At 44.0% G+C, this 16413-nt stretch overlaps 1 protein-coding gene across 3 annotated transcripts; it reads left to right on the plus strand.

The window, feature by feature from the left end:
* Window positions 1-864: 864 nt before the first annotated feature.
* Window positions 865-13388, plus strand: IFT52 (intraflagellar transport 52). 3 transcript variants are annotated; one of them, XM_061380081.1, is made up of 13 exons: window positions 865-1046; window positions 2465-2552; window positions 2800-2929; window positions 3861-3936; window positions 4019-4090; window positions 4984-5110; window positions 7653-7739; window positions 8503-8571; window positions 9184-9338; window positions 10301-10388; window positions 11657-11765; window positions 12279-12424; window positions 12970-13388. In XM_061380081.1, the coding sequence occupies exons 1-13, from the start codon at window positions 928-930 to the stop codon at window positions 13015-13017; spliced, it is 1314 nt and encodes a 437-aa protein (XP_061236065.1). In that variant the 5' UTR covers window positions 865-927; the 3' UTR covers window positions 13018-13388. The 3 variants fall into 3 exon arrangements, with proteins under 3 accessions (XP_061236065.1, XP_061236066.1, XP_061236067.1); XM_061380082.1 differs by lacking the exon at window positions 12279-12424; XM_061380083.1 differs by lacking the exon at window positions 2465-2552 and having other exon boundaries at window positions 920-1046.
* The last annotated feature ends 3025 nt before the right edge of the window (window positions 13389-16413 follow it).

Genomic DNA, 16413 nt, shown 5'->3' on the forward strand with positions numbered 1-16413 from the left:
ACTATGTCAAACACATTATTTATTTTGCCTTAATTTAAATGCTGGTGTACTCATTCAATGTCACTTTTGACTTTTTTTTAAAGTCGTTCTGTTGCTGTGGGTGGGAGAAGCTCATGACCCCACACCCAGGGTTTCCTAAAAGCTGTGCGATACTCATGCTGTTAAGCTTTCGTGCTGGACCAATCGTTTGTTTTACCAGTTACCTTGTATCTGCTGTAGGCATCTGCACCATGCTGTGGTTTATATTAAAGCGCACACCTGCCTGTCCTTCCACTGCCCGCCTGTAAGGGAGGGCTGAGGGCAGCGGTGGCTTTCCCGCTGTGCTGTAGCGCGGATGTAGCCTCACCGTGCCTGCACGCGGAGTCACTGGGCCTTGTTCAGCTTAAATACCTGAAGTATCCCCATTTCAGGCACTCAGCACTGGGTTTGGCTGGTCCTGTGGCCCAGCAGCTTGCTGCTGAAGGGTGCAGCTGCTTGAGGGGATAGGGACTGCCTCTGCGCGGCTGCCAGGGACCGGCTGGTCGGGAGCTGGCCCCAAGCGCTCAGCGGCCAACGCTCGGCGCTGCCTGCAGGCGGGCTCAGTCTGACGGCAACGAGAAGCCGGGGGCACCTGGGACAAGTGCCCGGCCCAGTGGGGCGGTGACGGGAGGCCCGCTTCCCTCCCAGCCTGCCGCAGTGGTACCGCCCCGGCCCCCCTCCCTGCCGCGGAATGGAGCAATCCGTCGCAGCGCTCCCGCGTTCGGGGTGATGCACTCGGCGCATGCGCCTCCGCTGCCCCGCGTTGCCAGGTGGAGCGCGGCGGTTGGGGGTGCTCCGTGAGCGCGCTGCCTGCGTCAGGGTTCGGTTCGGTTCGGTTCGGTTCACTTCGCTTCACGTGGCCGGAGCTGCCGTCCTTCGGTGCACCCTGTGGCAGCCCCAGGTCACCACATGGAGGGGGGCCTCCGGAACGCCATCGTCTTCAATGCGTCCAAAGGGGAGGCTTTCACTCTCGCCAGCGGCTACAAATCCCTGCGGAAAAGGCTTCGCGGTGACTGGAAGGTTCAGAGGTGAGGGGCAGTGTCGTGACCAGCTCAGATGACGGGCTGCACCCCCACAGCCCTGGTTTACCGGCAGAGATCCCAAGACGAATGTGATCCTTTTTGGATGCCCGAATAGTTTCTGGGAATAGTCATCATAAGCAAAGATCGGTTTTTGCAGTGGTTGCGCTCTGTGGCATTAGCTGCAATTACCTTGTGCATAGATGACGTTGGAGCTCCCAGCTATCGTATCTGGTCCTGCCACTGAGTTGGATCAGTCCCAAGCACAGACACACGCTGGGGAACACTGGATGGAGCCGCCCTGAGGAGGACTTGAGGGCGTTGGTCAGTTACGAGTTCCCCACTCGTACGAGTTCACTGTGCGCTTGAGCCTAGAAGCGCCCCCCCCTGTTCTGGGCTGCACCCCCAGAGTGTGGGCAGCAGCTCAGGGAGGGGATCCCGCCCCTCTACTGTGCTCTGGGGAGACCCCCGTGCAGCCCTGATCCAGCTCTGGGGCAGCAGCACAAGAGGGACCTGGAGCTGCTGGAGCGAGGCCAGAGGAGGCCATGGAGATGCTGCGAGGGCTGGAGCAGCTCTGCTCTGGAGCCAGGCTGAGAGAGCTGGGCTGGGGCAGCCTGGAGAAGAGAAGGCTCCTGAAGGGGAGACCTTAGAGCAGCTCCAGTGCCTAAAGGGGCTGCAGGAAAGCTGGAGAGGGGCTTGGGACAAGGGCCTGTAGGGACAGGCCAAGGGGAATGGCTTGAACCTGCCCGAGGGGAGACTGAGCTGAGCTCTTAGGCAGAAGCTCTTCCCTGTGAGGGTGCTGAGGCGCTGGCACAGGGTGCCCAAAGAAGCTGTGGCTGCCCCATCCCTGGCAGTGCTCAAGGCCAGGTTGGACACAGGGGCTTGGAGCAAGCTGCTCCAGTGGAAGGGGTCGCTGCCTGTGGCAGGGGTTGGGACTGGAGGAGCTTTAAGGTCCCTTCCAACCCAAACCAGGCTGGGATTCTATGATCTGTGGAAGAGATGGAGTGTAAATTATAAGGCTGCAACTTCTGATACAGGTTTTGAGCCTATCTTGATTTAGGGTTTTGAGACAAAAACAGCAGCCCTTGTACATATGATATTGCCTATCCGTCCACTACAAAATGTGCCCAGAGCAAAAGTTAAAAAATAAGAGTAAGAGGAAGCTCATTAGGTGGCAGGTTTAATAGCAGATTTGGCAGTTTATGCCAGTACTGGATCTGCCACCGTACCTTGTTAAAGGAACTTTACCTTTTAGTGGGTTGAAATTTGTAAGGATTGGTTTTGCTTGTTAACTTTAAAAAAAGGTGCAGAGTGACTGAAATTATTTGCTTTGTGTTTGGCAGTCCTTTAAAAACAACAACTGTATAAAGACAGAAAAGTTGCAGTCCAGGATTAGATCCAAGAATAACACATGTCTTTATTCACAGCTTAAAAGATGAGATCACATCTGAGAAATTGTTTGGGGTAAAACTGTGGATTACAGCAGGCCCAAGAGAAAAGTTCAGTGCTGCTGAGGTAAGAAGTCAGTAGTTGTCTGCAAATTAAGTATGTTTTAAGATTTGCTTAATGCAAAATAGAAAGAACAACCCAGAAGAATTTGCAGTGTACTGCTTTAAATGAATTTACACCAGTTGAAATATGAATTTCTCACAGGATAAGTGAATTGCAGATGGGCAGAATCATTCACCTTCCCTCCTCTCCTTATAACTTTCTGCAGTCTTTTGTGTAGCTTTTCACATGTTTGTTCTTTGTTGTTTTCCAGTTTTCCGTTCTGAAGAAATTCCTGGAGGATGGTGGAGCCATCCTGGTGATGCTGAGAGAAGGTGGCGAGTCCCGATATGGCACAAATATTAACTTCCTGCTAGAAGAGTATGGGATTGTTTTCAATAATGGTAATGGGGCTCACTGATAGCTCTTGTTCATCTGTCCTCAGCAAAATCTAAAGAGCAGGTTCAGCCTTTGTAGATGTAAGCCAAGCAGTTCCCTCTCACAAATTTCCTGTTGGTCTAAAATTTTTTTTCTTGAAATCTAGATATATGTGGCAGTGTAATATTGGAGCACACGGAGGGCTTTCCATGGGCAGAATGCCTTAATAATGTAGCCATTTCCCTTCCTTTGCTCTAGTTGTAGATTTAATGATATTTACTAACAAAAATTAATTCTAGTGACATTTCTTGGATAAAAAGCCTTTCATTTCAAATATTTTTCCATGTGTTTTATTGGATTGAATTGCTCACACTGAAAAAACAGTGGCCCTTTTCTTTAGGAGACCAATAGAATGCCATTCATGAGTTTTCCCACTGCCAGTATGGAAAAATACCCAAACAAAGCAACTGTATCTCAGTGTACATAAAGTATTTTCAGGGTCTTTGGTGGCATTTCTAGACTAAGCCTTTTTTGCATCAACAGTGTTTGATTCATGCTTTTGAAAGATGTATAAAAAAGGAATTAACTTAGAATCATAGAGTGGTTTGGGTTAGAAGGGACCTTCAAGATCATTTAGTTCCAGCACACTGCTGGATACTTGATGCATACTCTTTACTGAATCCTTTTGCCTCTTCTGCTTTGCAGAAGATGCAGGAGATGTGCTTATTTTTCATATTTTTATTTGAACTTGCAGATACTGGATGACTTGCAAATCTGGATGTCCAAAAGGAAACAGTAGTGAAGGCTGATTTGTGTCCTTTTGGGAGCTACATGTCAACTTTCTGGTGTTAGAAGCAAACGCTCAGGAAATCCAAGAGCTAAACTCATGTTTCATTGCTGTATCTAGCCCACTGATCAGCTAAGATGTAAATTTCTTAATGTTTTTCTTTCTTCAAGATGCTGTAGTACGAAATGTATATTACAAGTACCACCACCCAAAAGAAGCACTAATCTCTGATGGAGTTTTGAATAGGTAAATATTTGGGGTATATAAATCTTTAAGCTCTTACAATTCTTATTGTTTTCAGTAAGTTTTGCTTTTCAATATCTTGTAGGGGAATCAGTGAATCTGCAAGAAAAACAGTGCTTGAGACAACAGATGAAGATGGAAGCGGACGTGACTCACAGTAAGTGTTTTCCCTTGAGAAAGCTGATGAGAAAATACTGTGAATAACTCAGAATTACCCAGTTTTAACCTAGCAGGAGTATATTGTGCTTGTGTTGAGGTTTTCCAATGCATTTCTCTCTCAGGTTCTTGCTCCTCAAGGCTTTATCTGGAAAGGAAGATCTGTTTAGTAGCTCTTGATAACCAGCAAAGGAGCAGGAGTGTTAGGTTTTGAAGGGAATTATTACTATCTCAGCCGGATCTTTTTGTCCCTATTCTGTGGAGTTGAATTTGATTAAACAATGTAAATATGAGTAACCTCTCAAGATGGGGTGCTCTGGCTACAGGCATGAGCAGACCTGCGTGTTTTTGAAGAGGCTTAAGCCAGGGTAAGATAAATATTTCTTGCAGTTTCTAGTTTTCCATCCCTTTGTGCTACAGAGGAGAGAAAAGGCATTGAGAAGAATACAGCTTTTCTGTAACTGTAAATGTTTGTATTCTTCATTTCTGGTTATTTCCTACAACTAATAAATGACCATGTGGTTGACTACAAGGAAAAATGTAAATGTAAAACCTTTTTGGGTTTTTTGTTTTGTTTTGTTGGTTGTTTTTTTTTTTTTTTTTTTTTTTTTTTTTGTTCCAGAATATATATTCATGTGTGAGTTAAATATCCCTCAGGTACAAGAGTGTGCTAGCAGAAATCAAGAGTGTTCTTTTTTCCTTACTGAAGACAAATCATCAACCTGGAAAAACCTGTAGAAGAGACTGAAATGTCATTATAATGATGTAATTCTTGGAAGGCATTGACATTCCAGCGCTAACCCACAGTTACAGTGTGTACTTCAGGCAGACAGACTGAGTTTTATGCCTACCTGATCCATGCAGATACTTACAGAGTTCCTGTATTTTCTGCAGAGCTCTCACTTTTGTGTATCCATTTGGTGCCACACTGAATGTGATGAAGCCAGCAGTGGCTATTCTGTCAACAGGATCTGTCTGCTTCCCACTCAACAGGCCTATTCTTGCTTTCTATCAGCATGAGGTATGATTCTACATGTAACAAAGCATGCATTCTCCTACCCCCCACAGAAATTGTTAGTGTGTCTTCTCAAAGTACTTACAGACCGAGTTCTTGCTGGCTGAACATGAGCCTGCAGTGTGACCAGGTAGCCAAGAAGGCCAACAGTATCCTGGCCTGTATCAGCGTAAGTGTGGCCAGCAGGACCAGGGCAGTGATTGTCCCCCTGCACTGGGCACTGGTGAGGCCACATGCAGAATCCTGTGTTCAGCTCTAGGCCCCTCACTGCTAGACAGACACTGAGGTTCTGGAGCAGGGCCAGAGAAGGGCAATGGAACTGGTGAAGGGTCTGGAGCACAGGTGTGATGAGGACTTGGGGGAGTTTAGTCTGGAGAAGAGAAGGCTCGGGGGGGGACCTTACTGCTCTCTACAGCCGCCTGGCAGGAGGATGGAACCAGGAGGGGCTGGTCTCTGCTCCCAGGGAGCAAGTGACAGGACAAGAGGAAACGGCCTCAAGCTGTGCCAGGGGAGGTTTAGATGGAGATGAGGAACAATTCCTTCCCCAGAAGGGTGCTCAGGCATTGGAACAGGCTGCCCAGGGAAGTGGTGGAGTCACCATCCCTGGAAGTGTTCACAAACTGTGTAGATGAGGCCCTCAGTGATATGGGTTAGTGGTGGCCTTGGCAGTGCTGGAGAACAGTTGGACTTGATGATCTTAAAAGGTCTTTTCCATCCATCTGATTCTATGATTCTGGTTTTGATGTATCTGCAAACTCCTGATGAGCCTGTCTTCTTTTATGGTAAACTTCTTTGCATAGGGTTCAGAGGATAATTTGATAGTCAGCAAAGATTATATTCTTTGGTTGATAGATGGATATTTTTAGTTCTTCTTTGAAATTTGGGTTTGTTTTTCCCACTCCTCTAGTGGTCATTTATTAAGTAAGATTATAATTAGTTTCATCAATACACCATATTGTGTTAAGGAAGAGGACTGTCACCTTGGAAACAGTAGATGTATGTAGTGTAACCCATCCAGCACTAATAACTTATAAACCCAACCATAAATCTAGTAGTAGTTAGTAAGTGCAAACAAAGGATTAATATTGTTGACACAGGTAAACACATGAACACATTTTCTACTATGTAGATTAGTTTCTAACACTACTATGTTTTTTTAATATCTTTATTGGGCATCTAAGGATGCCCAAGTTCATGCCCCCCATGTTGTGGCTGAATAAAGTCCATAAAGCAAATACAATACAGCAGCATGAAGTGAATGTACAAGTACACTTACTGTTTGCATTTTGTCTGCAGCCGGCAGAGTAAGATATAATAAAATTCCTCCACGCACACAGTATTTGTACATAGACCCAATGGGCTCGAACCCATGGTAATCTGAGATTATGTGCATTAATGATGAAATTGTCTTTTTGCAAGATAAGTCATCTAAGTTCTGCAAAGCCTTAACTCAAGGCCAGGTTGGATGGGATTTGGACAGATTGGATGGGTTCAAAGCCAGGCTGAATAGGGTTTTGGGCAGGCTGGTCCAGTGGAAGGTGCTGCTGCCCATGGCAGGGGATTGGAACTGAATAATATTTAAGGTCCATTCCAACCCAAACCATTCCATGATTCTGTATGAGAACTCTACCGGGATTATAGCCTTGCTGGTTGACGTTCTTATTTCAAGACTGTGCCTGTTTATGTGGGGCGTCATGTGCTTCACCTGATGGGTATGAAGGGGTGTGCTTTCTTAAAAGAATTGTAACAACCACATTATGCTGCAAGTGAAATCTATATAATGTGTAGTTCATGAATTGATTACTGAAGTGTTCTTCCTTTGATCTAGTACTGTGACATGAATGTCAAATAGGTGGCATCATTTTTCCTTTCTGCCTCAAGGAAATTTTAGGCACAAGGGTAGAAGATGAAGGCAGAGACAGAAGTTCTCAGGCAGAGCAGAGAAACTTGGTAGAAGGAAAACAAGATCTCGGAATGAAAAAGAGATCCAGTAAAGAATAGCAACTGAAAGTGCTATCGTGGGTAAGGCATGTAGAGCTTGGGTTAAAACCTTGCAAAACAAGGAGTACAAAACATCAAACATTTTTTGAACAAACTGGAGCTTTGTTTCAGGTATCTTCAAATTTGTTACAGCAGTATGTATGGTTATATCATGTGATGAGTTTCATAGTCACAGGAGCATTGCAGGGTTCCTTGTCCTCTTGAAAACTTACGGTTTCTTGTGTATGTCTTCCTGAAAGGATTAAGAGTAATCTTAGAGAAGAATTTCAAAGATGTCTCATGAGTATCTTCTTAAGACTCGGTCAGTTATCTGTCTACTCTTAAATAATGCAGATCAGTATTTTTAATAACAGCATAAACACTTAGAATGCTGCTGTGTCATGGTCCTGTGAGCTTGCCAAGTTTGAAACTGCTTTCGCCTCTACTTATTCCAAGATTTCCTATTTCTTTGTTTCTTTAAATCACTTTCTAATTAGACAGCATTAACAGTTTTCCCAAAACTGAGATCTGGAAGGATTTTTTGCTATATTGTATTCTTTGTTGATAGAATCAGGGTGGAAAGATGGCAGCGCTGGGCTCTTCCCACATGTTCAGTGATCAATATTTAGATAAAGAAGAAAATGGGAAGATTATGGTAAGGTTTTCTTGTTTGTTAGTTTGTTTGTTTGTTTTGGTTGGTCTGAGTATGGGAGTTTGTTTGTTTTGTTTTTTCCTGTAAGGTTTTCTTAAAAAAAACCCCAACACCAACACCCCCCCCCCAAAAAAAAAAAAAAAAACAAAAAAAACAGGCTCCCTCACAAGCTTCATGTTAGAGCAAGACAGCTTTGAAATGGATTCAGTATGGAGATTCTAACCCAGTACTAACATCCTGAGGAGGTTGTCACAGCACAACAGGAAGAAGCTTTTAAAATGGAGTTTCTTATTTATTTTACAGGACTTTGAAAAGTTTTTCCTACTTCTGTTCGCCTCTTTAGTTATTAATATTGAAGTAGTTTGTTGGAGTTTTTTGTTTACTGCTTTTTCTTAGCTTCTTTAGCACTTCCTTATGGCCACTGATTAATAATAAACCTTTACATATATGGCTCCTGATACCTGAAGGTTGTAATGCGCTTTCCAAAGTGGCATATGCTATCTGCTGTGTAAGAAGGGGAGTTTCCTGCTGAGGTGTTTCTGAAAGTGTGCACCTTGTACAGAGGGTGCTCATTGCCATGACTCGTTGCTTCCATATGTAAATACAAATAAAGTTCTTATTTTCTCCATAAATACTCTTTGGAGTAGTACCCTTTTTTTCGCTCTTTTTCATAGTATGTTATGGAATGGATTTAATATGAATGTTTAAGCATAATATAAGATTACTTGGACCCTCCTGAAATTAATTAAGTTTTGCCCTTCTCCAGGATGTGCTTTTCCAATGGCTGACAACATCAGATATCCATTTGAACCAGATGAATAAGGAGGATCCTGAGGTAAGAGATCTATCATAAGGACGTAGCAGCACCAGTTTTCACAAACTGTGTATTAGCAGAAAATGGTTCACAGCTGCATGGTGGCTGTTGTTGCAGACCCTTTATTCAAGATCAAAGGTTGCTATTCTTTACGAGATTTCATTTGTGGAAGTCTTTTCTCTGAGCCCTCCAACAAGATGTAGGTGCATGAAGTGAAGGCAGATTTTCTGTGTATGGATAGGGATCAACCTGTTGGCAATTTTAGTTGGTTTTGTTGGGGTTTTTATAACTGACATATGCAAACACTATTCTTATTTGGAAATATAATATGCGATAAAATTGTATCCTCTATATGCATAAAAAGAACAACAGTCTTGCACAGGTGACTAGTGAGCTGTTTCTTTTAATCCCAAAGAATTAACAGTGACCCTGTGGCAAGTAGCTTTACAGCTGAGAGAATATTTGTGCAGATTCCTAGTCTAATAAGCTGTGCTGCAAAGGGTCCTACCTGGTGAAAAGTGAAATAATTATTTCTAAATGAGACTTCAGGTGAGAGATAAACTAGAGAGAGAGTATGTAAATGGGTTGGACTTTTTAAACCATAAGTGTGTGTATCTGTATGTGTGTTTTCAGATTTCAGACTATACCATGCTCCCAGATACAGCCGCACTGTCTGAGCAGCTGCGAGTCTGTCTGCAGGAAGGAGATGAAAACCCAAGAGACTTCACAAAGCTGTTTGATATGTCCCTTTATCAGATGGATACAACTGCCCTTCCTTCAGTTATCAAGTCAGCAGCTGTGATTTCCTTTCCTTTCCATTCGTGTTCCTTTCCTTTTCCATCCCATATTATGCATTTTCTGTTTGTGCTTAAAAGCAGACGGGACTGAGCTCTAGGCAGCATTCTGAATATGGATGTACCAGAAGATTGATTGTACAAGTGTGACAGTGATATTTTCTCTTGCTTCTTGTCTTAGCTGTAGTTTCTGACATTGTTTATTCCTTTTTTCTGACTACTGCTGATTTAGTGAACTGAACTGATATTTTAGAGAATTATCTGCAGTGATGTTGAGCACTCTCTGGAGTGATAACCAAGAGCTGATTATTTTTCCATTTTTTAATTACTTGGTATTTATTGAATTGCATTTTCCAATAATTGTGTCCTAAGACTGCTACTGTTTTACCAGGTCTGTATTGCTGGCAGCTTTGTCCATCCTAAATCCTTTGTTGCCCAGCTCATGTATGAACACATTAGCAGCAGCCTTAAAACAGATTCCATTAAATTCCACTCTGTTGTGGACACTGTTTCTTCTTTGTATTTTTTGTATTTTCACTAGACGTGAGCTCATAGTGAGATCTTCTGATCCTGTATCATTTTTAGATAGTTTTTGCTAGTGGAATTCCTGAAAAGTCTTTTTGAAGTCCCATGTCTGCTCTTTTTCAAAGGGATCCCTTTGTCCTGATGCCTCTATTTAAACTTGTTTTAACTACAGAGGTGCAGTACATTTATTTTTCATCATCTTACATATCAACTTATCTTTACTCTTTGTCGTAATTTTAACTAATTTGCTTGCTGTAGAAGTCAGTTATTACTCATGTGTAAGTTCTCTGGGGTCCTTCTAAAATCAGGTATTCCTGAGGTATTATACTATGACTGTGCATAATGTCATAGAGACTGCATCTCTCTAGCCTGAAAGTGGAAACAGATGTTGTAATTTCTTCTCTCCCATTTGGTCTTTTTCTGTGCTGCAGAGCTTATGAACAGCTGAATGTGAAACATGAACCTCTCCAACTCATTCAGCCTCAATTTGAGACTCCTCTACCTGTCCTCCAGCCAGCTGTGAGTAACCTACTGGCTAATACAGCCATGGAGAACGCTTGTTTCATATGTCGTATACATAGTTCTTAAAAAAAAAAAAACAAAAAAAAAAACAAACCACAGACACACACACAAAAAAAACAAAAAGAACCAACCCCCCCCCCCAAAAAAAACACCCCAACATAAAAAACAACAGTCCCTCCCCCCAAAAAAACCCAAACCAAAACCCAAATAGTGAGAAATGCTGTAGTAATAAATAATCCTTTTGGAGTTGAATACATTGCAGGACGATTATTTTAGGGAAGTTAGGGAAGAGCACTTATTTCCACTAATTTTATCAACAGAGCTTGAAAATGTAACACCTGGTACCACAGCAGAATGCCTTCAGCTTCTTCCAGTTTTGTGAGGTGCTGGTTCAGCCTTTGCTGTGAGAAAAAAACATTGTAGTTCAGAAGGCAGTGGTGGTATAAGTTGTGCTAGCTGCTGCCAAGGAAGGAGCCAGGCTGTCCCACTCTTCTTCCATCTCCAGATCCTCTGGGGAGGTAAAAAGTGGAGTGCTGGTCTTTTACGGCAAGGGCTGGCCAAACTTTTACCAGCAGAGATTTGGGCTGGCAACAACACCATGAGCTATGGCAGTGTCAGACTTACTTGGGAAAACAAGTGCCTTTTGAGTTTTGCCATCATGGCTCTGTTCTTCCTTACCGTGGCAACTGAGGAAGGTAATCACTGAGATCCTTGTAGCTGCAGGGGTTTAACTAGCCTCATGTGCTGCCATTAAAAAACACAAGACCACCTTCATGGACTCGTAGAATGGTTTGGGTTGGATAGGACCTTAAAGCTTATCCTGTTCCAACCCCTTCCAAGGGGCAGGGAGATCTTCCATTAGACCAGGTTGCTCAAAGCCTCATCCAGCCTTGTGGCATATGTGGTGATTCATGCAAAAGAAAATACTCTTACCAGAGTAAATGTGACGTATGTTTCCAGACTGAGGTGTTACAATGAGCCTAGCACCCCACCTCCCTCAGCCATCACCTGGGTCTCATGGAGCGAAACTGGAAACAAACTGCCAATGTAGTATGTCTAGTTGTGATGCTGGGTGATGACTCTGGCATACTTGTGACTATTTTGGAATAATCAGTTATTTTTACAAGTTATAAATGGAATTTTTAAAGAGGGGTCCCTTTGTACTGTGGGCTTTGGGGTTGCATTTGACTTTACAGAAGGTTTCTTAAGTCCAATCTAAGTCTAAATCTAAGTGGCAATAAACCATGTGAATTCCTCTCTTCAAGGTTTTTCCACCTGCTTTCAGAGAATTGCCTCCTCCCCCTCTGGAACTGTTTGACTTGGATGAAACGTTTTCTTCTGAAAAAGCTCGTCTTGCAGAGATTACAAACAAATGTAAGCAGAAAGACTGATTGTTTATACATTTCTATAGAAAGTCCAAATTTTGGGGGAAAAATTTTTATATCTGATTTTAAACCATGAGCCTCGTTTGTGAAAATCCACTACTATCATTCTGAACTGTGAAATTGGAAGGTCTTGGAAATTGCTAATAGGAGTTTATGTACCATGCCTTTTTACTTTGTTTCTTACACGACATTTTATTATGCCTCTGGATGCTGTTTCCCATATCATGCATGAATTGCTGTGCACACTTGCTGATTATAATTTTTATGCTTTGAAGTTAAAACGTGAAGATTATTCTAAATACACCTGAAGTCTAAACAAGATGAGAAGGTACTAGCTGGAGTAGTACTGATGGAGTACGTCATGGCTAGTCCACTCACCTTAGTTATAGAACTTAACATCCCAGAATGCCAACACCAAACAGAGATTTGTATTAAGCTTTTCCTCAGTTAATACAGAGATGTGTGATATTCAACTGCCTTCTTCTCTGGGATGCTTGTTTAGGTACTGATGATGACCTGGAGTTTTATGTACGAAAATGTGGTGATATCTTAGGAGTAACAAGTAAACTCCCAAAGGAGAAGCAAGATGCCAAGCATATCCTGGAGCACGTCTTTTTCCAAGTGGTTGAGTTTAAGAAACTGAACCAGGTATTTTCAATAACAGCATCACAGGTGAATAGTTGATAGTATCAGCCCTGGGCTGATGCATCTTTGTAGCAGCTATGCTTCTCACAGGTAAGAGGTACACTGAGGTGTTAAGATGTTTATTGTACAATAAATTAGACCAGTGAAGTGTGGACTGTTGATCTGTGCAGAATGTGTGGTGCTCAGTTTATTAATTCTCTCATTTATTTTAATTGGAGGATTAAGACATGCAAGTGTAGTTTTGGTAATTTCAGCTAAATACAGTTCATCAGTGGTGCATGGAGTAAAAGCAGTGTGCCCTCATGAATGATCACAGCGCTCCCTAGTGCTATAGTGTGGATGCAAAACCAGCAGTGTTACTCACAGGTGCTACTGTGTGCAGAAATAATTCTTAGTAAGTTTGATGCTTCAAAATTTGGAGCATATCAACAGGTCATCCGTTTGTACTAACAAGTATTCAGTTTCTCAAATAGTCTAATTTAGTCAAAAATCAGATCAGTTTCTACCCTATTGTTAATGATTTTTTTTCTCCTTTTCCCTTTCCTAAGGAACATGATACTGACACGAGTGAAGCTGGATTCCAGAATGGTAACTGAGATGTGACTTCCCCTAGTTTGAGACAGGCATTTTAGTAAAAATATACTTTTGTTTTGTTTTGGGGTTTTTTGGGTTTTGTTTTTTTTTTTTTACAACCTCCATGTTCAGTATTGATTGGGACCATCTCAGTAGTTCGCTGAATATTGGAATAATTTATATGTAGTAGTTTGGATAATGCCTTTTGTGGAAGAACTTGTACTTTGAAAGCACTTTCCAAGTAATTTCCTATTTTTCTACTTCTTTATTAAAACTATAATTTTATAATATATGGGAAAAAAAAATTGATACAAAGAAAATGTGGGTTGGCTCCTTCTTCCTGGATCTAGTTTTTATTTTCTTGTAGTAAAGTTTACTGTGGGTTCTGTTTGTACACATAGCCTTTAACTGGGGAAAGATTGTTCTGGTTGGTGAAATGTGCAAAAGAAAATACAGCCATAAATACACGAGCTGCTGATAATAATGCCTGTCTGTCACCCTGAGGCATCTCCTGTTGTCTCTGTCAAACTGAACCAAGGAGAGGTGTGTTTGTTACAGGAGAAGGGAAGAATTGAAATTAAGCAGTAATGATATCATTGTAGATCGCTGTCTCACGTAAGACTGGAACTACATTGCTTTGAAATGAAGGGGGACAGCATTTGGATGAAAAAGACTTAAGATTCAAAGGATTAAGAAAACGTACTGTGCAGAAACTCAGGAATATTTTTGCTTACAGTTACGTGATCTCTAGCCAGAGATAGTGAGCTAGGTAATGCACAAGAGCGGAAAGTCAAGTGCAATTTATTGACCATGAAATGTTGAAGCTCAGTGCACAGCCAAAAGAGAGCCAAGCGTATGATTAGTGAGAACAAAAGGTTTGTCAACATCATTAATACTGAGTGTCTTTGTTGCAAGGACTTGTAAGATTGCACTTTTACACATTTTGGATGTCAGTCTGACAGTTGAACTGTTAAACTCCTCCCCCACAAAAGTCTTCTATGTGGCCTTTGCAACACCTGGGCTTTGTCTTCTTCTGCCATGGCTTTTAACATCAGAACTGCTTTTTGCAAGAGATGTGTTCATCATTCATCCCACATTTTACACTGCTTCATGCTTCATATGCCAGCTTGGTGCAGGTTTTTCTAGAGGTGTCCCAAAGCGCCAGCGAAGTTACTGACCAGTGGAGACATGTTTAGACAAGGTTAGCAGATGTGGTTGTACCTTCTTACACTGCAGGCATGCCTTTTCCATAGCAGCATCTTTGATATTTTTCATTTCTTTCTCTTCCATTTATTTTTCTTTAAGGCCATGGTTGTTTGTCACACAGAATACTTTGTATATTGCAGCCACAGATTTACATGATGCTCTTCATTTTCCCTCAACACCAAACACTGTAGCTGAACCAACCAACCATGTGATGCTCTTGCTCATTTATGGATCTGGTTTGTACTGTCCTGTGGTGCTTATAGGTGTCATGGTTTAAGCCCAGACTGTGACTCAGCACCAGGCAGCTGCTTGCTCCCTCCCTCCCTTCATTCCCCCTGCTCCCAGAGGGATGGGGAAGAGAATGGAAAGAATGTAAACCCCAGGGGGTGAGATAAGAGCAGTCTGATAACTAGAGTATGATACAAAACTACGAATAATAATGGTAAGGGAAATAACAAGGAGAGAGAATATGAAACTAAAAAGGGAAAGGGAAAGAAACCAATAAACACAAGTAATGCCCAATAGATCAGTACCCAGCCAAACCCAAGCAGTGATCTGGGCTTTCTGGGTGACTCTGCCTATTTCTATCCTGGACATGACATGCTGTGGTATGGAATACCCTTTGGTTACTTTGGGTCAGGTGTCCTGTCTCTGCTTCTTCCCAGCTTCCCGTGCCCCTTCTCACTGGCAGAGAGCATGAGACTGAAAAGTCCTTGATCAGGGTAAGCGCTACTGAGCAACAACTAAAAAACATCAGTGTGTTACCAGCATTGTTCTCAGACTGAAGCTGAAAACACAGCACTGCGCCAGCTACTAGGAAGGAGAAAAATAACTTGCAGCTGAACCCAGGACAGCAGTTCAAACTATAAATACTGCGCCCTCTCTCTTGAGTTGTTGCCTGTTCCTGATGTTGTAATGTGGTTTAGAAAGAAGTCAGCCAGGCAGCCAGAGAATACAAGCAACTCCATGTGCTATGTGTAGTGTTTCTTACAGCTGAAGTAAAAGAACAGACTTTTCACTGAATGGATGTTTTTTTGACCAGAATTTCTAGTGTGAAATGCATGTGGAGGAAATAGCTTGCATCTCTTTCAAAGTTATCCCTTTGTCTCCCTGGAAGTATTTAAACTGTTACTTGGTAAACAGAAGTGGTTAGTTTGCGAGTGTGATAAAGGTGATTCAAGGCCAGGCTAGACGGGGCTTGGAGCAAGCTGCTCTAGTGGAAGGTGTCCGTGCCCGTGGCAGGGGATTGGAACTGGATGAGCTTTAAGGTCCCTTCCAACCCAAACCATTCTATGGTTCTGTGATGGTTCTGTTCTTAATCTCTTAATCTATCCCTACAAGAGGGAGCAGCATATATTGATTCTTAAGCAAACCATAAAGGCCCTGGGCCATGGCTTTAACAAGTAGCTCCCCAGGTCTGTGGCCATTGTAAGCAGCCACAGGAGAGGGAAGCAGCCCGGCGGGCAGAGGCTGTGCGTGGCTGGGAGTGTGGACAGGAGAGCAAGAGACCGTGTGGGGGGCGGTTGGGGCGGGCTCGGTTCCTCCTCTCAGCCCGGGCTGCAGGCGGTGCAGAGCGATCCAGGGCCGGCAGCTGGGGCGAGGATGAACCTGCGCGGAGCCCGAGCGGAGGGAGGCCCGCGGCTGCTCCCGGGAGGCCGCAGCTTCCCCTGTGCCGAGCAGCGCGGGGCTGCGGTGCCGCTGCGGTGCTGGTCCCCGGCGCTCAGGATGCTTTTCTCCCCGTCGGCCAGAAGAGGGATCCCCAGCCGCGCCGCCTCCCTGCCCGAGCTCCCCGTGGGCAGCGCCGCCATGGCCCGACGGCGGAGGCCAGCGCCGGGCTCCGGTCCCCGTCCTTCCCCGGGACCTCCTGGGCCCCTCTCACAGGTAACGGCGGGCGGGGCCGCGCCGCGGGAGCACAGCCGAGGCCTGCCTGCCCGGGGCTCGCCTATCTTGTCGCGACGTCTGCCTTTCCTCAGCCGGCCGCGGAGCTCCGTGGCGGCCCCGCGGCAGGCTCGGGCGCACAGGGGACGCGGGGTCCGTCCGGGCTCCCCTCAGGGGTGGGGAAGGTGCTGGAGGTCGCTGCGCTCACCGGCAGAAGGGCCCCAGCCGGCCCAGCATCCACGTTCAGCAGAGCTCAGCCTTAGGCCAGGAGCAGCAGAGACCCGGCACGGGGTGAAGCTCAGAGCTTTACTGCATTAATACAGAGGTCGGTGGTC

This window comes from Neopsephotus bourkii, unplaced genomic scaffold, assembly GCF_033783945.1.
Source record: "Neopsephotus bourkii isolate Nb327-2 ecotype Australia unplaced genomic scaffold, CSIRO-AGI_Nbou_v1 NB_1787, whole genome shotgun sequence".
Classification (NCBI taxonomy): domain Eukaryota; kingdom Metazoa; phylum Chordata; class Aves; order Psittaciformes; family Psittacidae; genus Neopsephotus; species Neopsephotus bourkii.

Coding starts and splice junctions, on each gene's coding strand:
- IFT52 (XM_061380081.1), top strand. CDS start 928: ATGGAGGGGGGCCTCCGGAACGCCATCGTCTTCAATGCGTCCAAAGGG. Junction 2,930..3,860: donor TGGGATTGTTTTCAATAATG/GTAATGGGGCTC, acceptor TCTTTCTTCAAG/ATGCTGTAGTACGAAATGTA. Junction 11,766..12,278: donor TGCAGAGATTACAAACAAAT/GTAAGCAGAAAG, acceptor ATGCTTGTTTAG/GTACTGATGATGACCTGGAG.